The 24,707-nt window shown below is 53.4% G+C and overlaps 1 protein-coding gene across 2 annotated transcripts in view; it reads right to left on the reverse strand.

Moving 5' to 3' along the window:
- The window catches only part of INPP5A (inositol polyphosphate-5-phosphatase A), a 118,707-nt gene that overhangs the window by 46,584 nt on the left and 47,416 nt on the right, over positions 1–24,707 (reverse strand). For both annotated transcript variants that reach the window (XM_084904567.1, XM_084904568.1), the window contains exons 3-4: positions 20,494–20,594; positions 18,857–18,944 (exon numbers count right to left, since the gene is read on the reverse strand). In XM_084904567.1, the coding sequence (XP_084760693.1) occupies positions 18,857–18,944; positions 20,494–20,594 (189 nt within the window). The remainder of the gene's footprint in view (positions 1–18,856; positions 18,945–20,493; positions 20,595–24,707) is intronic.

Consider the following 24,707-nt stretch of genomic DNA (forward strand, 5'->3'; position numbering starts at 1 on the left):
CTGCTGCCCCCTCAGCCTCATATTCACCAGATGCCAAGGTGACCTTTTAAAAAACTAAAGTCTGATTCTGCCAATCTTCTGCTTCCAGTGACCTCCGGCACAAGCCTGCTCACCCAGGTCCTTCATACCCACCCCCAGCTCACAAAGTCAATTTCGGCCGTCATTAGGGTATTGCCCTGCTTTGCCTTGCCAACTTTCAACATTTTCTCACATGACCCCCTCTCCCGTGCCATGTAGGTCTTCATGGAAACGCTGCCTCCTCCCAGCAGCCCTCCCTGATTGCTCTGTGGGTAGAGCCCCAGCAGCCGCAGGCACAGTCTCTGTCCGTGTGCAGTGCTGCCCGCTCTGGCTGTGAGCTTCTTTCCTTCCCACCACCTGTCTTCCTTTCTGGGAGGGAAGGGGGGCTCCTCGAGGATGGTCTCGTCGCCTCTTGAGTGCCCAGCACAATGCTTGGTGCCGGCAGGAGTTTAAAGAGTCCTGGCTCAATGACAGAGGTGTGGAGATGCAGGACACCCGCAGGAGTGGCTGGCTAAGCTGCTCAGGAGCTAATGTGCAGGACTGTCCACTCAGGGTTTAAAGGGCAACACAACGCATCGCCTTCTTCCAAGAAGCTGAACACGACTGCAAAAAATCAGACTTTTACCAAGAGGAGGACCAACTCTCTCACGAGAGTAAAAGACTGCAGAGTCCCAAGACTCCTGGTTTTAATAAAATTTAATAGATTGAGTAATAAATCATAGCTAAGTTACTATCACTTTCATTAGATTATAACAATAATAAATGAAACAAAGCTTTTGTTTAAATCAATGCAGCGCTTCATTGATCTCTCCCTGTGTAATAAACTCACGGGCGGCCGGTCTAATGGGATGAGGCGGCATGCCTGCCCATCTCGCCCAGCCTTCTCCAGAAGGGCAGCGTGCGCGAGAGGTCACATTTAGCATGTCACTGTTGCGAGGCTGCGCCACCTCTCCGAGCAGCTTTGTCACCATCGAAAATGAGAGCTGACTTCTTTACAAAGTACTGACTTTCCAATTTCAGCTTCTGGGCTCAACGTGAAATGACGGCACAAAGGTGTGCCCCCGTCTGACCCTCACTGCCCGGCCCTCTCCAGGCTGGCTGCCTGCTTGAGAGATGCACGTATAATTTCATTTTGTCTCCCGTCCAACAGCCAACATCAGAAGTTAATTAAATTGGTTGTCCATTGTGTTCATCTACTTACAAAGTTAATGATATCTGTTCCTGAATTAAAGAGCATTTTATACAGCGCGCACCATGGGAGCTGGCATGCGTACACCGGGGTGCTGAACCCTGTCACAGCCCTGTTGTAGTGTCCCCAATTAGGCAGCCCAGCAAGGGGCCGGCAGAACACAGCCATCATGACAGGGAGGGTAAACACTCCAAGCAACAGCCACTTAATGTCCCGTGTGGCCCACGATAAATCCAACAGATGAATGTGCCTGTTAACATTTCATATCGCGGCGGCGAGGAACAGCCCTGGGGGGCGAGCGGCCTTTACAGACGGGCTGCTGGGAAGGGGTGCCCCGGAGGGTGCTGATGGCCACACGAGGGGTGACACCAGATTCGCAAACTGCAGGGGACACTCGCATCGCACCATGCCTGGGGCGAGGTCACGCACTGGCTCAGGCACAGCCCTGCTGAGAACTGGCTCCCTTGTTCACAAATGCTCTGTGACATCCACTCCCGCTGCCCGGGCAGGCGGCCGAAGTCTCGCTGAATGAACGGCCCAAAGCGAGATGGCGGGATGCGAGGGACGACGGGTGCTTCACACGAAGGGCCAGCTTCCGAACACGGGCAATGCCCACAGGATGCCCTGAGGAAGGGCCGAGAGCTCGGGGAGGCACCGAGGGCCAGGGTTTCGCCGGGCCAGCAGGAAGTGGGTGCTGCCATCGCTGGGACTGAGGGTGGTGGAAGGAAGCACCCAGCTTCGGACACGTTGAGGTTGCAATGGCTGTGAACACCGCAGGGAGACATCGAAGGCCGCTGGACGTGTGGGACTGGTGTCCAGGCAGAGGTCTAGGTGCAGCTGTAAATGGGTCTTCTCACTGAGGGCTGACTAGAGCCAGAGAAAGGGCAGGCCAGGTGCTGGCCCCAGGACTGCCGTTGGGGAGTGACTGGGAACAGGAGAAGACCCTATAGAGAGACTGCCAAGGTGGCCAGTGTGGACGTGGATGGTCAGTGTGGATGTGGGTGGGCAGTGTGAACACAGGATGCTCAGTGGAGACACAGGGCAGTCAGTGGGCCAAGGTGCAGTCAAGAGAAGGACGGATCCAGGGGCACGTGGTGTCTTTAGGGTGGGTGAGGGGGAGGAAGTGGCCATGGGCCCTGATCTACATCAAAGGCATGGGACAGGGTGACCCTGGAGTCCACACTCCAGAGGCCAGTGGTGCGGTGAACACACCCAAATGGTAGGTTCAGAGAAACTCTGGCAGGGAAGTCCCAGCTCTCTCAGTGGCTGTAAAGATGGCAGCCGCTACTCCTCCTCGGAGAACTGCTGCGTGTGAGGAACGAAGGTGCCTGAGAGAGTGGTGCGTCCACACTGAGAGTAAGAAGCAGGCGCAGGGGCACGGAGGCCCCTATGGTTCTGCCCTTCCTCCTGGGCCGGGGCGGGGCTGCCGAGAGGACGTGGCCCAGGCACTCGCCATCCGGGAGCCGCCGCATGGAGACGGACGGGGTTGTCAGTCTGGACCCTCCCAGCTCTTTCCCCACACGTCCTCTCCCAGGTCCGTTCCCACACGTACTGTCCGGCTAGTGTTCAACACGTGGTCCTGGACCTTCCTTTCCAACAGGAAAATCCCACTCCCTTTGCCTGATTGAACAGACTTCATGAGCTGGGCGAGGAATCGGCTCCCTGCACCCGTGCCATTGGGCAGGGGGCTGAGTGCGCAGAGGAGCCCACATCACAGGGCTCATACGTGTGCCCAGCACCCGGCCAGGCGACAAGAAGAAACGGCGCAGACCTAGCCGCCCTCTGCAAGCACCCAAGTTACTTTTCAGTCTGCACCACCCCGGCATTTTCCTCTCAAAATGAGATTCGCTTGCAATATGCATGTGAACATTGCTCTTTCCCATAACACAGACTTTGCACACAGAAAGTTTTAGTGGCGGGCAAGAAATATGTCAGTCTTAAAATAACAACTAGTTTAAATTATGAAATTTACTGTCATGTTTCCATGTTTAAATGATTACAAAAGTAAATCAATAAACGTTTATGCCAATTAAATTATGTGGAGAGTTTGTATCATAATTAAAGCAGCTCTGACTTTTATCCTTTGTCTTCCAAAAATCATTAGCTTTTCAATTACAATTCCGTTCCTACAGATGTTCGGGAGAAGCAGGCTATGTGCATTATGTAGAGAGGCTAATTAGAGTGAATGCACTTTAAGAGATGACAACACTCAGCACAAGCTGTTTACAAAATACCTGCTGCCCTTCGGAGAGCTCGGGGCACAGAAAATGCTGCCCAAAAGGCTTAATTGATTTTTAAATTGCAATTAGATTGGGAAACTGCCATTTACTTCTATTTCAAGTAACTGAGCTCAGTCCCTTTGCACAGACATGCCAGCACAGCAGCTTTCTTCCAGAGGCTCTGCCTCCTCCTTCCAACGCAGAGGCGGGAGCCTCCGTGTGCACCACCTCTGATCGCCTCTCAGCAAGAGCCCTGACTCACCACTAACACCACACGTCCCTGTGGCCCCAGCCGGAAGGAGGCAGACGCTGGAGGAGGCTGCGCTGTACCCACAGCCCCATCATCGGAAGAAAACACCTCTTGGTCCTCACCTCTCTTCTGGGGCCAAATCACAAACAGCCCTCCGGGAAGAGCTACGTCCCATTGACGGCCTGGACATAAACCAGAGCCCGTGAATGGCGCTGAGGAGTGACACCTGTCAATCACCCTCTGGGCAGCCCTCCCCACTTAGACACCGCTGCCTAACCACATGGAATCATGTTCCTTAAAAAGGAAAAGACGGATCGGTGGTTCTGCAGGACCATGGAGAAGGGAGGCAGGGGGTCCAGAGGTGTTTCCCACAGAAAGGGGGATGCTGACATGCTGCTTGCTGGTGGGACCAGGGGCCGCGGGCATCCTGTCCCCGCTGCTCACAGAGTGTGCCAGTGGGAACGGCAAGCCAGGGTGCAGCGGGGGAGGCTGGCAAGTGGGTGGATGCTGGCGGGAGGAGGACAGGGCTGGGTGTGGCGAGGGGACACGGGGCGCCAGGCCAGGGCTGCCCAGAAGATGGTGGGAATGCCTGGGCGCTGCACCAGGCTTCAGGCAGAGAAGGCATTTGGGGGGAAAGGTGTGTAGTGGGTGGAGGTCCATCGGTACCCAGGACCCAGCAGGGGCCAGAGCTTCGGGAGGGGAAGGATGTGGGGCTGAGAAGGGCTGGAAAGGGACAGGCAAAGCCGCTTGGCGAGGCTGGAGAGGGACAGAGGACACCAGTGCTGGGCTGTGCGGGCGGGAAGAGACGGGGCCTGGGTGTGGGGGCAGAACCTCCTGCGTGGAGACCTGCCATGTCCACGTGTAACTAAGTGTGACGCAGCCACAAAGTCAGTCTGCAACAGGCAGCATGCCATGCGTGGAATGACGCCTGGCGAGGAACAGTGCAGGGGAAGCGGGAGCTGGGGTCCACAGGAAATAATGAAATGCCAATGTGCAAAAACACGCGATTATAGCAGAGAGAGCACATGGTAGAACAGAGCCACTCGAGAACTCAAGGTCAAAGACTCAGGCACTGACTCCCAACATCTCCACACAGAGCTTCCGCACACATGACTCCTCCAGGTGCCTGGAGGAGCGCACTCACTCCCAGGTCGGAGAGCCCTCCCGAGGTCAGCCCCCCACCGCTCATGCCTACTAGGTACCCGCATGTGGTCACACGAATGACACTAACGAATTTGCAAGCACAGGGGAGAAGCCGGCCCACAGCTCTCAAGGCAGAGGCTGAGCAGACGGAGCAGGAGTGTCCCTGGAGGTGTCCTCATGGGACCCGGATTGCTCCCTCCAGTTTAAGCCAGGCTCAGGGTCCCCGTGAAGAGTAAAATGTGCGGGCGGCGGAGCCCAGGTGTCGGTGTTTCTGGCTCCCAGCTCTAAGACAGCACAAAGCCAGCCCAATAAACGTCAGAGCTTGGCATTTTTTTTTTTTTTTTTTCTTCTCACAGAATAAGGTCGCAGGCACAACAAAACCAAACGTGCTATCATCAGGGATGAAGGTGACTGAGCTACTCAGAGTGAGTGAAGTGGACATCAAGCTTAAGTCCCATTGAGGAGAAACGTGATGCCTCTGACACTCCTGTGCAAACCATGTCCGCGTGGGGAGAAACAGCAGCGTCTCATTCTCTGATCAGCTTTAATTAAATCTCTAGCCCGCTGTTTAAAGTCAAGCCATTATGGACAGGGATCAAGAATTTCATCATTCCCCACTGAGCCATAAAATCCATCACCTACGCTTTTATTACGTAACCTCTAAAGAGCGAAGCTCAAAGACCTGAGGTGTCTGACAGCAGCCAAAAAAAAAGCCCATCAAATGGGCTCTTCTGAGAAAAAAAGAAAAAAAAGAAAAAAAAGAAAAAAAAAAAGGCTTCAATTCCATCTTCTCCCCAGCTGGCAGCATCTGCAGTTACAGGGCGTAGCTTTGCATAATGATCTCAAGAAAACAGAACAAACAGAAAAGACAGGCAGAGGATCATTACTTCAGGGCAAAATGTGAGACTCTCACGTTATTTTGTTAAAATAAAAAAAAGGGGGGGTGTGTGTACGGGACAGCGACACTTAAACCTAGGACTTGCCTCTGGAATTTTTCACAAGTGAAGTGTGAGGTGTGGCTGCAGGAGCTGGGCCCCTGTCTGGGATGGTCCCCTGCCTGGAACGGCCCCTGCCTGGAACGGCCCCTGCTGTGACAGTCCCAGCCTGTGACGGCCCCGGGTACCCCAGCCTCTGGAGAGCTCGCTGAGCCCTGAGGCCTGGCCACTGCCCTCTCCGTACACCACCGACAGCCAGCGCAGGGGCCCACAGACACGAGGCCGTTAGGAAAACGGAATAATTTTGTTTGATGTTGCCTAGAAATAAGAAAAAAAATAACAAATACTTATGAAAGTTACAGCTGAAAAATCTCCACTCCAACTTATGTTCAATGTACTTAGCAAAAGGTCAAAGCTCGGAATTTGCTGGATAAATAAATGTTGGTGAGGCGGAAGATCATTGGAGAATTGGTGCATGGCGGCGAATGAGTAACCTGCAAATGCTGCCCAAACCCCATTATTTCCCCTTTTCCAGGAGCCCAAGATTCATGTCCCCGCATGCCGCTAGTTCATTACTGAGAAATATCATCCCTCTTCCGGCTCTCGCTGGGCAGCGGCGGCCCCTGGAGGACCCTTTAATGTTTAATTCCCCATCATCCGCTCCACTGAACAGCTTAATCTCTGCTTGTATGATCAATACTATATCAGTGTAAATTAAAATGACAATTTTAAAGTAATTAAGCCTGTTAATGCTCGATTCAAATGTCATTATTTGCACAAGGGATTGAGGAGAAATTACATCGCGTCCGGGTGACAGGAAGACGTCTGAGCCCTCGTCCTGCGGCGGTGCCACCGGGGCTTCGGCAAAGCGGATTAACTTCTGCCTCCCCGCCCGGGGCCCTATCCAATTTCTAAAGAGGATAACGCAATTTGATAAATTTAATTCCAGCTACAAACTCAATTATTGTGATAATAGATGAAAACTGGGAGGGGATTCTAAACAGGCCCACATTTTAAAAGATACACTTAGCTCTGAATGAGACACAACAGTTATGGTTTGATTTGATTTGTCCTCTCCCTTTTGAAAACCCTTTAAATAATTACGACGGTTGGAAGAACAGCCAACATTGATTAAATAGCTTAGCTCTAACCCAAAAGGGGCTGCCGCGTAGCTGATTCGGGTCACAGTGGAAACGTCTGCTGTCCTGAGCCAGCCTGGCCGCATTTGTCAGACAGGCACGATCACATCATTTCATCCCGGCCTGGTAAGTAGATGCAAAGAACCCAGCCAGTGGGATGGACCTCAGCCTCGCCCGGTGCTGCCCGCTCAGGCCCCAGCCTGGAAAGCTGCCTCCAGCCTTCTTTCCTCTGAGTGATGGGCTGGGGAGGGGGAGGGGGGCCAAGAAAAGAAAATTAAACCCCTCAATGACCCCAGGCACCAAGTACATGGTGCAGGTCAGACTGTTCTCTGCACAGGTGTTTCCTACCTGAGTTACCCACAATGGGGGGTGAGGGAGGCGGGGTGAGCTCACACTGGAGCCAGGCCGCACGGCACTCCCAGGCTGTCCGAGGAGCAGCTGCCATCGCTGGACTGCACCCAGCAGATCAGCAATAAAAATTGACAGCCCAACATTAATTTCCAGATGAAGAGCGAAGCGTAATGTCCCTTTGAGAGATGTCTCGGGGTTCTCTCCGACAACCATGGACACTGTTGCACTCTGGAGCCACTGCAAAGGGCCGGGGCCTCTGGCTGCAGCCTTCTCCTGGTTCATTTGGGAGGATTTGGCAGGATGTGGGCGTGCTGTAGTTGTCTAGATCTCCAGTGTTCTGGAGCGGACAAGACCTGTGGCTGGCACACACCTGCAGGCTGTAGGGGCCTCATCCGCTACCGGCTTATCGTGTGTGACAGCTTCCCCGTCCTCAGGGCCTGGACCCGGCAGCATGGCTCCTCAGGGCCGCTCTTTCCTTGGCATTCTAGACATGAACACCCGAGTATAAATCACTCCCCACGTTCACAGATGAGAAACTAGCAGAAAGGAGTTTTTAACGATGCGTTAAAAGTAACTCGAAACGTGGGAGAAAACAGGGACTTATGGGCAGACGTGTGGTGGTGTCCTTCCCCCTAACCAGGAGAACAATTACCCATGAGGGAAACCCAAGTATCAACACTACTTTTCTTTAGAGTATATAATTTTATTTATTGACTGGTTTTAGAGAGAGGAAGGGAGAGGGAGAGAGAGATAGAAAGAGCAATGATGAGAAAGAATCATGGATCAGCTGCCTCCTGCATGCCCCGTACTGGGGATGGAGCCTCATGTGCCCTGACCAGGAATCAAACCAGGATCTCCTGGTTCATAGGTCAACATTCAATCACTGAGCCACACTGGCCAGGCTCAACGCTACTTTTCTTTGTCATAATTAAAAGCCATGTCTTCTCCCAAATCGAGGGGAAATGTGGAAGGGTATTTCTAAAAACATGTAATGTAAATGTAAATGTACGTAGTTTCTAAACTCCGTTTTCATTCCCTCCTATCTGAGCAGCAACAGCTCCGTCTGGGGGACCGGTCCTACTCACCCAGCCTGGAGGCCTGGCCCCCAGCCACCACGGCTGAAGGGGGACCAGCCACCATGGCTACCAAGGCCTCCTGCAGCCTGAAGGCAGAGGGAGCCAAGAGCAGGGCCAGGAGAGCCAGCGCAACCCCCGAGAGCCAGGTCCCCCTCCTTCATGCCGATGTCCTCCTCTCCTGGGAGATGCGCCTAGCTCTCCTCAGATGGGCCAGTGGATGTCTTAAAAGAGGAGCCGGCTCTGTGACCTGTGACAGGACACACAGGACACACGAAGGCTGGCAAGGACATCGTCTGCCCGAGAATAAGCAATAAACGATGCCCTGGAGAGGCCTTTCCTTGAGGCCCTGCGGACTGCAGCGTCTTGTCCACTAGAGGGCGGGATGCACCCTGTCCTGAGCGGCTGTCACTCACCCTGAGATAGATACTCCTGGGACTGCCTCCTGAAGACTTTGGTTCCTCTTATGGGTGGGCTCCAGGAACATGGCAGCCCAGATGCACTCCCAGACCCTATTGGCCATCATGTCCACTCTGGCCCCCACTCCCCATGAGCTGTCAGGACACACCGGCCCCCAGGCCACCCCGGCCCCGTCTTTGCTCAGGAAGGTCCCCGCTCTCCCTCCAGAACATCAGGGAGCCCACGGCTCAGATCCAAGAGCCAGGACACATGGAAACTGTCGCAGAAAGAAATCCTGGTGAGCAGGGCAGCTCAGAAACGATCTCCGGGAGTGAAATGTCACTTGAGGCCAAATGACTAGAACAACAAGCTGAACTGCGAATCAACCGTGACTACTTTTTTATGTTCACTGCTCCAGTGATTTTCTGTCAAAAAATGCTAACAAGCATGAAAGTCCTTAAGAGCTTTACAATTTTTCAGTTTGTTCACCAATACATTCCGTGGCGCATTAGTTTCCCGGCTGCGGGTGACACGCACTCCATCATGCCTGTCTGCCTGACGGATCAGCAGCCACCAGCTCCTCGCCCCACAGTCAGCAGCAGAGCCCGCCTCCCACTTCCTGGAGAGCGGGCACAGCGACGAGGAAGGGCCCGAGAGGCCACTGTGGAGCACCTAGCCCCCACCCACACTGGGGCAGGGACCCCGGCTCACAGCCAGCTGCCACCCGCTGGGCCCTGCAGCAGGAGCCTATGGGAGCAGAGAAGCAAGGATGAAGCGACCATGCCATCAGAGAAACTGACACAGGCAGGGTGCTGGGCAAAGAAACCAGGGCTGCTCTGGTCCCTTCACTGAGGAATCAGGCAGAGTATGGCTTACCCGCCAATAACCAGGTAAGGAGGTATTTCACAGTGTTATTGATGCCCAATTGACATTTACAAAACCGCACAGAGTGAACGTACGCAGTCAGATGAGGTCTGACATAGCTGCACTGGGCAGCCCTTGTCACAGCCACATAACAGGCAGGGCCCTGGCTTCCCAAGCTGCCCTGTGTCCCTCTGTCCCCTCAAAACCCCTCCCTCCAGCCCGTCCCTGGAAACCACTCAGCTGCTTTCTGTCTTTACAGATGAGCTTGTATTTTCAAGAATAGGCTATAAACAGTGATAACGAAGGTACTCTTCCCTTGCCTGGCTTCGTGCACTCGGCACAGGTCCTTTCCCAGAGTGCAACAGTTCTTGCTGCTGCGTGGCTCTGCAGGTGGCTTACAGCTCACCTGCTGGTGGGACTTCGGGTTTGCAGTTTGGGGTATTATCAGTAAAGGTGCTGTGAACATTTGTGTCCCAGCCCTTGTACGGACACGCTTGCCTTGGGGAGAGGAGTGGCTGGCTCACATGGTCGGTGTTTTCTGTGTGGCTGTGATCTGACATTTCCTCCACAGCAACGCCTGAGAGTTCCAGTCTCCACACCCTACCAGCACATGCCGTGGTCAGTCTGTTACATACAGCCAGCAGTGGGGAATCTGTGATCTTCCCAAACAGCGTGGTCTTCATATGCTCTGCTCCGATGACGGATGGTATCGTGTGTCTTTCCATGGGCTTGTACAGAGCCATTTTCCACCTTATTTGCTGAAGGGTCTATTCCGATCTTTAAAACTTCAGGAAGATTTGTGTGTCCGGCTAGTGCTAGGCTGTCAGAGTTCTTTATGTGTGTGTGTGTGTGTGTGTGTGTGTATATATATATATATATATATATATATATATATATATATATGGCTTCAATAAAGTCCTTTGTCAGGTGTATTTGCAAATGTTTTCTCCTTGGCTGTGGACTATTTTTGTATCTTCTGAAGAACAAATATTTTTCATTCTGATGAAGTGCAACTGATAATTTTTTTTCTTTTATAAGAGAAAAGCCAAAGTTATCAAACTGCTCTGGTAGTTTTATGTATTTAGCTCTTCTAGATGTATGACCTGTTTCGAGCTTGATTTTTGTAAATTTCAATGTCAGAGTTGAGGTTCTGTCTTTTCGCTTCATGGCCCTTTAACAGTTAGCACTATTTGTGAAAATATCCTCCTCCCCAGACTGAGCTGCCCAATACCTTTGTCAGGTACCAATGGTGGGTCAGAACGTGGAGCATCGCATGCCTCTCGTTAGCACCACTCCTGGACCCACAATGAGACGACGCACTGACATCCTGGCTCAGGAGCAGGCCACTAGCAAGCACGGCAGGTCCTCCGATGTGGAGAACACAAAGCACAGGGCAGGGCCCAGGCCTCCACCTTTTCCTCCGGCCCCGGGATTGAGCCCTGGGAGCCCTACGCCTGGCAGCTTCCCAAATCTGGGCACCAGTGACCGGGAAATGGGGGCAGCGCGATGTTTGTGTTGTAAGTTCTAAGTCCCCCAGACAAGGCTTCACCTCCCACAACCACAGATGCGGCCACCGCACCCTTTGTCTTACCCAAGCTGTCTATCCCTGGCTCTTGTGTGCAGAGTGGGGGCTCGCCCAAGCTTTCAGGGGCCTCCTGAAGAAAAAACTCCCAGAAGCACATGGTTCAGTAACTCCTTGCACCCACGAGGAACCACGACATTGGAGAGTCGAGCCACCCATCCCACTGGGCCCGGCTGTGGGCTGCTAGCAGACTCCCCTGGTCATGGCCCTGCTGGTAAAGGGGTTTGTAGGGTCCAGGAGGACTGCGTTCAGTCGCCCAACCTTCAGCCAGGACAGACCCAACGTCAGCTGGGAGCACAGGGAGCGGATACAATTAACCTTGTGGCAACTGTCCTCCCCACTTGATGGCCCACCGTCAGCTCATCTGTTAGAGGGAAATAAAAAAGTCAGGCCTAAATGTATAAAAAATTATGATGGAAGCTCTAAATAAGGCAAGGACTGCGAGCTTATTGAGTCAAAAATCAATCAATCAATGAGCGAGTGGATTAGGAGCACCTCGTGAGCCCCAAAGAAATAATTTGCCCAAACACTGGGGTTTAACAGTGGAGGACCGAATTCCAACACTTTTAGGAAGTAAATAATGAAAAATCAATTCAAAGAAAAAACAGATCAAGAACCCTGCACTGTGACGTGCCGACACATTTATTGCTGAATCCCATTCCTCGGCTGACCCGAAAACTTCGGAAGGTGTTTATTTACTTTCAGCACCTTCCCGGGATCAATATTTTTAATTTGGATCCGAGTTATTATTTTTCACATCACAGCAGCGGGGAGCGGAGCAAAGTGGCTCATATTTTAGTGCTAAAAAGATCGATATGACAGCTTCACCTTCACTGCAGCCCGCCGCTGCCCGGCCGCACATCACTGCGTCCCGCGGGGCTGCAGGTGCCGCTGAGGGGGGTGCGGTGCTACCCTGCCGGCAGAGCAGACAGTGTGATTTAGCTGTGCACGGGGGCCCGGTGCCCTCGGAAAACCAATCTTGCTTCTCTCACTTCATCAGGCCTGTCTGGGCCACGGGCAGGGCGCAGGCAGAGACGGGCTGGTGGGGGCCTCCTGAAGCAGATTAGTTCGGCGTCAGAAATGCATTTGCTTTCCCCCCCCTCCTTGGATCAAAGAACATCAGTAAACTCCATTAACTTTCCATGTATTTCCCCTAAAATCTGACCAGGACAGCAGAGACGGGGAAGGGGCAATCACAGGAGAAGCAAGGGAGGGCGTCTCTTTGGAAGGAGCATGGGCATGGGGGGCAGAACCCCAGCAGCCACCCCGGGTAACCCTCCAGCAGATGCCCTGCTCTCAGAGGGAAGCCCGGCCCTCTTGGAGAACTGCCTGCCAGGGCCAGTAGGGACCCTCATCAGGGCAATGCAAAAGGCAAAGGGGGGTTGGGGAGGCCAGTTTATTGGTGACCAGAAGTTAAGGCATCCTGGGCCCAGGAGCCACCAGCACGGACATGGAGTGGGAGGTGCAGGCACATGGCTCCTCCTGGGTGAGGACCGACCCTCCAACCTAGACTGAGGTTCCTGGTGCCAGGGCGTCTGACCACAGGGAGGATCGCCATCCCACTTTGCTGGGAATGGGACCCGGATGGACAGGGTGGGTTTGCAAAGCGATGCTCTGGGCAGGGAGGGGGCCGTGCTTCCTGGGGAGGCTCAGGGCAGCACCTGACAGTCAGAGAGCATGCCTCCTTCTCCCTGGCTCCCATGTCACCACAATGAGTGAGGCTGCACCCCTGGGAAATCTCGATGTCTCTCAAGTTCATGCCCATGAATTTCTGGTTTAGCCATTCTTCTCCCCTCACAGAAGACAAAGCTCACCTGTTGCCTCTTTCCTGAGAGCAAATTATGGAAGAGATAAAGGTGCTGGCTGGGCAGCTGGAAGGCAGAGGACAAAGCCTGGACACAGGGCACCGGAGGCATCTCAGCCCGCAGGCCTTACCGGTGTCCCTGGATACGGCTGCATTTCTGGCGCTGACGGATCTGACCCGTCTCTGGCTTCAGGCCCCTCTGCCCAGACGGAACCCCACTTCAGAGCTTTGAGGGGAGGTCTGAACGCCATGTGTTCAGGCAACCCTGTGGTAGCCAAGGACATTTCCTCGATGCACACAGAGGCTCCAAGGGGCTGAGTGCCCACCAGCTGCCAGTGCTTGCTGGAGAGCTTTCACACCCTAAACAAGTTCTACTCCATGAGAGGGTTCCCTCCTCGCCTTGCTGGCTGCAAAGGCACCAGTCCGGAGCCAACAGCAAGGACAGCCTCTGCCAGCCGTCCTGACTGCACTCCCTGCCCCAAGGGCTGCCAAGTTGGTTCAACCAATCACAGTGCACAGTTCCAGCTGCCAAACAGACACTTGTGCGGCCGACAGCTAAATGAGCAAGGGCTGGTGAAGGCAGTGACCAAACAGGCCTGTCCCACAACAGACGCCGCTGTGAAAGGCGTGAGGCCACAGCAATGGGCAGCCCTGTCCAGGCCACACAGGGACAGTTTCTGCCACCTGCCCTCTGAGGCGAGTGGCTGCCCACACGCTTCCCGGCCAGCCATGGAGTGTGAGGGGGTTCAGTAGGTTATGTGGGTCCTGCTGTGCGCGAACCAGAGCGGCTTCAGGCTGGATTCCTTGGCCTCTAGCTTCTCCATGGAGAAAGGGCCTGTTCTGTCTACCACTGAGCTGATCTGCCAGAGATAAGGTGCCAGACAAGCATGCTCACCTAGTCCTACCAGCAGCACCACTGTCCCCAATAAAAGGGGACCTTTGGGGTACTTGCATCAGCCCACAGCTCCTCAGGAGGCCCCTCTGATCCTGTGTGTTGGGGTCCCCATGCCAGCCTAGACATCTTGCCAGGAAACTCCTCCTCCTCCCCACAGGTCACCAGGTGAGGGGCAGATGGGCAGCCCCTGGCCGTGCTTCCTTGGGGCCTTCAGCAGCCCCCAGCAGCCCTGTGAATCACCCATAAACAGCCCCTGCGGCCACACAAACGACCAGTGGGAACAGTGGGGGCCCCTCACGCCGGATGCTTTACTCCTGCAGGAAACAGACAACAGGATATTATATGGAAACAAATCTGCAATTTCTTCCTCATTTAGCCGCCGCTGAAGCCGGAGTATAGGAAAGCCGTCCCCTATCGACGTCCCGGCTTTGCGGGCAGTAAGTGATGCGTTTTCCATGCTCCTCGGCGTGCCTGTGAAATTAGACACGTGACTCCCGGGCTCGCCGCCTCGGATCAATAGACACTTGGAAGCCTTGGAAAACTGCTCGGGCACTTGCTCAGTGTCAAGGCCCGTGGGCCCCAGGGCGCTGTGAAGTTAACCAGGTAACACCTGTGACAACAGCAGCCACCAGAGGCCTCGCAGGGAGTTCATTTCCCAGGAGGTGAACCCCAAAGGCTTTGGGTGGAAAGCATTTTCCAAGGGTCCAATGACAGGCAGGTGCCAGGAAGCAGGGAGTTCTGGGACAGCATTTGGGGTGTCAGTATAACTTCGAAGCCCAGTATAACTCAGGCAGTATGGGGGTCCCCCATACCGGCACAGAGCTTGGTGTCTCCTCCTGGAGCCTCCTCCCTAAGCTACACTCAACTCGCCTGACCGGGGCCATGGGGCAGTCCCTTGATGCCCTTGGGTGGAGTCCCCCAATACCTCCTTGTGCTCTGGAACTGGTACCCCCAGAGCTGTCCACCCTGGGGGGCTGGCACCTCCTAAGGAAAGTCCCTTTCCCCCCTCGCCACTTGGAGCCTGTCCTTGTAATGGGAAGGTCTCTCTCAAGTGTTTTTGTACGAGTCATTTCCCCGACAGTCCCAGAATGTCACATGACCAACTGTCAACACACTTCCACACGAACTTGATTGCTAAATCCATGCACATCTACCCCCTAACGTCTATTCCCATGGAAGATACCTGGGGCCTTAAGACTTGCTGGTGATGAAAACTGGAGCTTCATGGGTTTTAGGGGCAAATACAAAAACATTAGTGCGGTGCTGACATTGAAAATCTGCCAGCACTCTGGAGCACTGGATTCTGGATCGTGGAGAGCAGGTGCAGTTGATCCCACCGGGAAAAGGCCATCCAGGGTACCTGCTCATGCTCACTCAGGGACAGCCCCTCCCCAGCTGGGTGCCAGTCCTTCTTTTCCAGTCCTCTGGCAAGGGATGGGGCATAGGAGGTGGTGCCATGGCCATAGAAATGCAGTCACCTTCCCCTGCGACCTTTCTTCACTGCCTCATGGGTTCCAGCTCACCCCTGTCCCCACCTTCTCTCACCTCCCCTGATAAACCCACCTTTTCTTCCCAATTTCCAAATTGGGAAGGCCCCAGACTTGGACCTCCCTGCAGCCCACACCAGTGGGATATCACCCAATCCATGGCCTTAGATACAGATACACACTGATGGCCTCAAATTCTGCCTCAAGCAGGCACTCTCCACTGAGCTGTGCTGGGACATCATGGCCCTTGACCCTTGCAGGGAGAGCCTGGGTTGTGCACATCTAACACACACTGGCTCATTGGCTCAGACGCGGTTACTGAGCAGCCAAGTTGTGCTGACTCCAGGCTCCGGGCCAGAGCAGGGACAAGCGAAACTGCTGCTCCAGGGGTCTGAGCTCAGGAAGGAAGACAGAAATCAGGACGTTGACACTGGCACATCTGGGCCGCTTCCAGGAGGAAAGGGCCTGGGGCACTTGGGGGCCCTGGGCACAGTGTTTGAGCTCCTACTTGTGGCTGTGGAGACGCATGGGCCAGGGTTCTCAGTCCACCCTGAGATGGACATTTAAACAAGTCCATCATGCAAGAACAGGACAGGGCCCGGCCTCTCAGGGCCCATGTCAACACTCCAGACTGGCAGTTCCTCTGGAGGAACAGACTTCCAACTCTCAACATTCCAGTGGAAAGTACAGCAGCCGATGACCCTGCAAGCAAGGCCCGGGACAGCCAGGAGAGAGCCAGTGGAGGCCAGTCTGTCTTCTCAACCCTCTAGACTAGACAAGGATCCTGATCCAGTAAATGCACACTCAGGATGCTTTTTGGGAGCAAACAAAATTTAAAACTTAAAAATTTTTAAGTCTAAAAATTGGCTGCTTAGCACCTCCTATATCAAAATCTCAGGATACGAAATGCTGCTTTGGCGCCATCTGCTGGTGAAGGAGGACGTCTGCCGCCTCCTGCCTCTGCCAGTAGACCCTCTAGGTGGAAGACCCTCCCAGACCCGAAGCCCGCACAGGCTGAAGCTCCCCCCTCCACCCCTGCCCATGTTCCTGTGCGCACACCAACCCCCACCGTCATGTTCCTGCACCAGGTGCCACGTCAGGTTCAACATCTTTCTGGGAACAGGCCACTATTTTCTGATCCCTATTAATACCTGTGACAGCATTTATGTACAAGATAAATTCATTTCAATTTCCTTTTTCAATTAATGGCCTATTATTTGAACCACACTCAGCTAAAAATATTGCTCCAATACCATTAATCTTGAAAAATTAAATTTTCTTCCCTCTGACAGCCCGAGGCCACCAGGCTGTGGCAGGAGGGTGGCTTCTTGGCTGACAGTGCTGCTCAACCCTACCCAGGACACAGGGGTGCAAGATCCCTCCAGCAGATGTCCAGAGGCCCCCAGCAAAGACGGTTCCACACGTGACACATGGAGGGTGATGAACAGGTATGAAGAGGACAGCACTCCAGGCAGGGCCCAGGGTCAAGCAGAGATTCACCATCAACTACTCACCTCCTGGTCATGAGCTGGGATGACAAAGGCAAACCTCTCCCTGTGCCAAGTATGGGATGAGCTCCGGACAGAGTCTGCAACAAGGCTGGCCACTTCTCACCCCCAGCCACAGCTATCCCCGCCACTGCACTAGACAGTCACCCACAGGGACGGCTGGACGAGAGGGGAGTGAGCGATGTCCCCTTCCCTGGTGGGTGGGTCCAGCCCTCCTCCCCAACACTAGATGCTGTCTTGCCCTGTGGATACCAGCACTCACAGCCTTGGGGGCCTCAGACCTGGGTGGTGGGGCAGCTCCCTCTGTCACTTACGTGAGTCCCTCCACCCAGTGAGGGCCTGAACCCTGCACCGTCTCAGGCTCCAACCGCACAGACTGCCAAGTCCCCAGCTAACGTGCTATCGCGGTATTTACAAGGAAAACGCTGCCAGTTCTAACTGTGAGGTGCCATGGGTTCTGGATGCACCCTGGTTGCTGCTGTTTTACTTTTGAAAATCCATTCACTGAAGAACAGACCAGATACACGATCAAGGGCAGGACAATGCTAAGTACTTCAATGTAGCAACAGGATGGTGAGAGCCTGCGAGGGGCCCTAGCGGGTGGCAGCCTGCCTCCTCCCTCGAGAGCCCTAAAACCCCACGTCACGGGAGCTGTCCCGTGGCAGACTGTCCTCTCAGACAGCTGTCCCACCGTGTGAAAATCTCCGAGTCTGGGTGTTGAAAATTCCTTCCAAATTTTGCCATCAGATAATTTTTGAGAACCGCAACTGCTGGCAAGAACAGGTATTCCTTCAGTGAAATTGCTGCGTTACGGGCACCCTCATTTTTCAGGTTTCTGTTTTTCATTGCAAAAGGTGAAATGACATTTGAGATAAATCCCCAGGGACGAGACAAGCCCAAACGGAGCTCTCGGCCCTGGTGCGCCCGCAACGTCCCGCCATTTCTCTTCTCAGCCAACCAGACGTTCTGGCTGGAAGAGGGATGAAATGCTTATGTTACCTTGTGATGATATGAGACACAAAGCAGGCCACGGAGAACTAGCAAGGTGACAATTCTGAAAACACATGGAAAACTTCCGTAGGAAGGTGGCAGCTCCCGGGAGGCGAAAGTTTCTGGGATGTGTCAGGCTCCCTCCACCAAGAAGCTGGTAACTCCCCCCTTCTCCCCCCCCACCCCCACTGCCCCCAATCACTCTTTCTGAGGCTTCGGGGCACACCTGGAGCCTTGCCATCGTCCTCTGACCGCCTGCATGGAGCGGACATCTGTGCAGTAAGTGACTCTGGGCCCTTAGCACAGATGCGCTACAGCCGGAAGCCAGTCCTGGACTCCGCCTGAAGGCCCACCACCTGGGTCTGTGTTCCAAGACAGGCCCGTCCTGATCCGCTGGGAAAGGCAGCTCAGTCTGATAACCTTGCTAAGAAACCAGTTCACTGAGTTCTCAATTATTCTAGTTTCTATTGCCCCAATTCCTGCTACTATATCATATTTCCTTCCTTCTAGTTGCTTCAGGTTAATTTTCTTTTCCTTAGAGATTTTTCAAGGTAAGCACTTAATGCTAGAAATTTCTCTCTCAGTTGCACAAAGAGACTGGCAGAGCTTGGAGCAAGCCTGTGGCACAGGCAGCTGGGCACAGAAGACCAGGCATGGGATGAAGCCCTCACCTGTAAGCCCCAGGACCCTAATCCTCCCTCTCATTTCCCGCACACCAGGGCCCTGGCCTCCATCCTTGCTGTCCACCTTCCAGCTGCCATGTGGGCCTTGTCTGTGCCAACCCATGAGCAGCCCACCAAGGCCAACTTGAGGAAGCAGCTGAGGTGCTACCTGCACTGTGCACCCCCTACCTGCCCCATAGATTTGCTGAGTTAGGGGCACCCCACAAAGGCTGCAGCACGGCTGTAACATTTCAATGCAGGTAGATGGCAGGATGCTGTGAGGGAGAGCAGGCCACCAAATGAAGAGGGCTGCTTTGGCAGGCGCTCCCCGGGGGCAGAGGCACTTACCGTGAAGTGCTCCTGGGACTTGTAGTTCTCGTCCAGGTAGACACGAGCCCTGTTATATTCCTTCATCGCATCACTTGACAGAAGTTCTCTGGAAGGAAAAGAGTTCTTTAGTCAAAAGTCACACAGACACCTCACCACTTACAGGTGTGCTGCCGAGGTCCAGGATGCTGGCCTGGACATCACCTGGAGATACCACCAACCAGGTTGGGAAGAAGAGGGGGGACAGACAGTGGGAAAGGAGAGAGAGGGAAGAGAGAAAAAGGCAGGAAGGCAGGAACTAAAACCTAGAAGAGGCTAGTCTAGGTGAACTCTCTGTCATCTCTGTAAATGGGCTGGAACAGGAGCCACTGCACTAGAGGTTTGAGAATACACCGGGATGGTGACAGAAAGCGAGGGCTTGCTCATTGGTCTGGCCCCATGACCGCAGGGGAGGGGAGGTGGAGAAGGACACAGGCACCATGTGACAGCGGGCGCATTGGTCAGGATAGGGAGAGGATAAGCCGGGAAAGAACCACACTGATCCTCAGACCTTGACTCCCAGCAAGAGCAAATTCCAGAGTCTCTACAGAGAGACTGGGACTCTGTTTACAACAAAAACATCATTCAAACATGAAGACAAAGACTTTTTCTCAGAAAACAAAAGCTGAGAGAATTCATGGGGGATCTGTGCTAAAGGTGACAGAGAAGTCCCCAGGCTGAAGGAATACGGTACCAGGTAGAAACCTGGATCTCCACAGAGTGCTGCAAACGGCGGGTGGACTGGTAAACATAAGCGATGTTAACTATTTAAAGCAAAATCCTGCCCGTGTGTCCTCTGTGAAAACCTCTCTGCCCACAGCACAGGCCGCAGGGACGAAAGGTGCGGTGTGACCGGCCACTGGAGCTCCGGACGTGCTGACACCTGCTGCTCACCTGCCGGCCCTCCCCCATGTGAAATGCCCTGTTCTCTGTGAAATGCCTCGCTTTCCCAAGGGGTGAGTTTTCCTGTGACACACAGAGCTTCTTTATATATCTAATACTAATTTTTGTCAGGAAAGTGTGTTGCAGATATCTTTCCTCAAATGTGGCTAAAACTTTATTTTTAGAGTACCTTTTGATAAAGCTTTAAAAGTGAACGTGGTGCAGTGTATCAATCTTTTTTTTTTTGGGGGGGGGGGGTAAGCCATACTTCTTGCACCTTCTATGGGGCCACAGGGTGCGCGCACGTGCTGCTGGCTCCTTCCTCCCCCAGACAATGGGCTCTGTCCCCCTTACTGTGACAAGCGTAGCTGTGAGCTGCTAGATGAAAATCGGTCCTGTCTGTCCATCCTCAGCAGCAGCAGGCTGGCAGCCATCAGACCACACAAGGTGTAACCTCTGGCACACGTGGATGGCACCCCTGCCTGGAACCCAGGGCTAACGTCTCAGAGCCCAAGGCATCACAGTCACCCTCTGGCTCCCCCCCAGGAGGCACCCTGTCACCCTCTGCTCCCCCCACCCCCCGAGGCATGCTATCACACACAGGCCACACCTTTTCTCTTTGGAAAACTGGCTCACCCACAGGCCTTCTCCACGGTGAGGCTACACCCATGTTTCCATAGAGAGCACGAGCACCCTGCCCTGGGAGGAAGCAGGCCATGGCATGTGCCCAGACTTACTTGACGAACTTGTCCACGTGTGACATGGAGGCTTCGTAGTTCTTTCCCCCGAACTCCTGGCAGTGCAGGGCCATAAAGTGCGGCTTGTGCGCATGGACGACCTGGGGAGGAAGCATAGGACAGGGCCGTTGAAACTGAGGGTCCCTGTGACTTTAAATTTAGTTTTCGGTCCCGGCTCTAGGAATCATCTCTCTCTATATACACACGCCTCAGAGATCCAGTCTTTCCTCTGAATAATCAGCAATGCCCGAGGCAGCAGAAGACAGAAGCCTGGACCTGGCTACTGGTCGCACGGTCCGGACCTCTGCAGGCTGCGGATAACATCTGGACCTGAGTTATGTGGCAGCTCCTGAGCCCTCAGGTGAAACGCCCCTGGCTACTTTCCCACGAGCTGGGACAGGGTCACTGGGGCACTAGGGCAGTGACTTAAAGCTGCCCTTGAGACCTGAAGCGGTAATTCATCACCCCCTCTGAACAATCAGCTCCCAGCACGACCTCAACCCCTCAGCCCCGTGTCTTGCGACTTTGCCCTGTATCATTGTAACCTACACGCCATCAGGGAGTTTGGGCTTCGAGCGTTGGCTTCCGTTCTGGATGGCGCCATTCATAAGAAAGTCGCCAATGTTTCTCCACTACAGTCCTTGGTGTTTGCATCTGGCTCTGCCAGCGCTGGCTGAACAGACCCCTCTTCTATACACCACCAGGGGTTGCACACGTCTGTGAGGAAGGGGGCTGGCAGGACAAATGGCTCCATGTCTGCAATAGGGCTTCCGACAACTCCTGGGTCATAACACAAAACTGCATCTGACCCCCTGCAGCTAACCACACTGGGAGGTTGGGTGACACGTACAGACATGGTGGGCATCTCAGAATGGCCCCCCTGGAGGGCTCACTCAGCAGCTGGGTGACCCACAGGTCCTGGGAGGAGGTGTTGACCAGCACCTGCTCACAGAGGAGACAAGGCACTCGCCAGCCCTGCCCTGGAGCACCGGAGGCGGAGCGTCACCAATGGGGCCACTGTTGAGGTGATAAGGTAGCTTTGCCACACCAGCCACCAAAGGGCTTTGCCCAATCCCCAGGGTGTGGGGGAGAGGGCTACCTAGGAGTCAGGAGGGGCCTGTAGGTGGGGGCCACAGGGATTTCACAGCAAGGGCCAGCTTCAAGGACACCAGGCGGCAGAGGAGGTGAGGCAGCACACCCAGCAACCCTCAGAGAAGCCACACCCAGCAGGGAAGTCCCACTCTTTCCAGAGCCCACAGCCCGTGGCCTGCCACCCCACCCAGAGCTGCCACCAGACAGACAGCAGCAAATAAACCCAGAAAAAGAAAAGAAGGAAACACTGAGGATGGATAGCAGCGGGGCAGAAACAGACCCACAGTCAGGGCCAGCAGGCCAGAGTGGTTCTGTGACGGGATGGGACGGTCACCCCTGGCTAGACCGAGACGAGCAACACCGAGGCTACCAACACGGAGATCACAAAGGCCCTGCAGGCGTTTCCATGGTAGTAAGAGCACCGTACGCGACATCACAGACTTGCAACATTGGCACCCAAACGTGCGGAGGCCCTGAGGCTGACTTAGAGGGTGGCCAGAAAGCCTGGGGTCTGAAAACACGGGGAAGCCTCAGCTCAGCACACATCCACAGGGAAGAGAATGCTGGGCGTGAGCAAGACACGGATCTAGGGAAGGAAAGAGACGAGAGGGGGAGAGGCAGCCGTGGGCAACTGGGCACAGAGGAGAAAAGACAGAAAGGAGGAAATGGACTGCAAGACAGAGGAGGACCCTCAAGTCACCACCAAGACAGACACACTAGATGGAGGTCTCCTAGCGTACCTGGACGAGCTGGACAGACAGAAGAGGGTGCTGTTTAACCAGGAATCCCATAAAACATTCTCATGGCAGTAAAATGAAGGGAGAGAAGTTCAACAAGTCCCTACAAAGCTGCTGCAAAAGGTAAGAAAGAATTTACACACATAAACCAAGGGAGAGGCTCCACCCAGAAAAAGAATCACGAAGCAGACTGGAATTACAAGCCTACACTGCAAACTGAATTACATGCGTTCAAACAAGCATTTGGAAAAATTAAATGAAAAACTAAAATCAGAAACTCAAAACTAAAATAGAAATTGGAAGGTGGGGGGGGTTTACGTGGGGGGAGGGCGTTGGTTAGGAGTGAAAGAGTGCTGATTAACCCGAGAAAAGAAACAAAAGAAAAGACAAAATCATCACAGAGAAAAAGTGCTCAGGAGAGCATGGACTAGAGGGATATTCACAATGGCACTGAGGCCAGAAAGGCCAACCAAGAGAGCCAAGCTGACAACAAAGATGTGGGAGAGAAAGACATGAAAACGAAGGTGAGCAAAGAAGAACATTGCCATCATCAAAGTCCCCGGAGAGAGACCAAAAGGGGACCAGAACTAATATTTAAAATTATAACCCAAGAAAACTTTCCAAATAGAAAAAAACTGAACATACACAATGAAAGGGCTCAGTGGCACCTAAGAAAACTAACCCCAAACCATCAGCTCCAAGCCAATCCCAGTCAGATCATGAGATTTCAAAAATAAGGATACAGTCCTCAAGGTCCCTAGGGACAAAGATCAGTTAGCATTAAAATAAAGTAAAAAACAGATTGGCACCAGACTTGTCAAAACCAACATAAATCAAGGCGGCAATGTAAGAACCTTTTTTGAAAATCTCAATGAAGTAAAGCATAAGCCAAGGATTCTCTATTCTGCCAAGTATCCTTCAAATATCAAAATCACAGAAAAACAGTTTTTAATATACAAAAACCTAGGACAGGGGTCTTCAAACTACGGCCCGCGGGCCACATGCGGCCCGTATAGGAGTCTGATCTGGCACGCCAGGTTTTTTGGGCAGTGAGCGCAGCCGAGGTGTTACAGTAGGAATTAGTAGTTCATATAGTCCGGCCCTCCAGCTCTCTGAGGGACCGTGATCTGGCCCCCACTTTAAAAAGTTTGAGGACCCCTGACCTAGGAAATGCCATCTCAGTCAGCCCTTCATGAGGAATCTGTGAGAGCAGGGCTGGGCAAACACTTTCTCTGAACCAGATCAATGTTTTAAGATTTGTGGCCACAATGTCTTCGTGGGAACAGATCCACTCTGCCAGTGTGGACATGAGCAGCCAGAGGAGGCTACAGGAGTGGGCATAGCCACGCATCAATAGAACTTAATTCCAAACCAGGCAGCAGCCAGGGTTTGGCTTGGGGTGAGGGGTAGGTTGCTGACCCATAATACTGTCTACTGGAGTTTTCAATATACACTGACACCATACACGTGTCATTCGATTTCAAGATTTCTACACTTACATGAAGTAGTATAATGTCAACTCAAACATTTAGACCCATAGATCATAAATCTAGATCAACCACTTAAAAAATGTTTTAGAAGCCAATAGAAAAATTAAAATGGAATGCAAAGAAACCGAAATAATCCGCAAGGAAAGGGGAAACAAAGGAACAAAAAGCAGAGGGTATGAACAGAGAGCAGCAACGATGTGGTAGACCCAGATTCCATGTCAGTGGTCTGGACTGCGCTGTGCAGAAAGGCAGCCTCGGGTCCCAGGGGGCTGTTTAAGCTAATTAAAATTAAAGACCTTTAAAATTCAGCATTAGTCACATTCCAAGTGGTCAACAGCCACATGTGGCCAGTGGCTACGATGCTAGACAGCACAGAAACAGAACATTCCCACCATCAGAGAAAGCTCTGTTGTGCCAGACAAGGCTGGCTAGACACTGCAGTCTCAGGCGGGGAGTGACAGCGCAGAGAGCACTGCACTGAAGCACTGCTGCCTGTCAGAGGCAGACCTCCAGCAGAGACATGGACAGACCAAAGTCACGGGCAGGAAAGAGGCAGCGTGCATGGGAGGCGAGGAAGGCTGGTGTGGCCACATTAGTGAGATGAAGGACTACAAGACAGATGGCACAACCATACATATGCGTGTGGCTGAAAACAGGAACACGCACACACATGCACAGGCACACAGTCAGCCAAGACACAGAAGAAACGGTCAACCCACTCTTCCAAGGTTTCTCTCTGAGGAAGGCCTGTGCTGGGCCGTAAACAAGCCCTAATGGACTCTGAAAGATGGAGCCAAAAGGACTCTGTTTTCTGACCACACGGAAGCAGAATCAAGCTGAGGGAAGGCGATCAGGCCACGAAGAGTGCACTGTTTGATCCCACTTACATGGAACG

Source organism: Pipistrellus hanaki (genome assembly GCF_964339955.1).
Source record: "Pipistrellus hanaki genome assembly, chromosome: 14".
NCBI classification, from domain to species: Eukaryota; Metazoa; Chordata; class Mammalia; order Chiroptera; family Vespertilionidae; genus Pipistrellus; species Pipistrellus hanaki.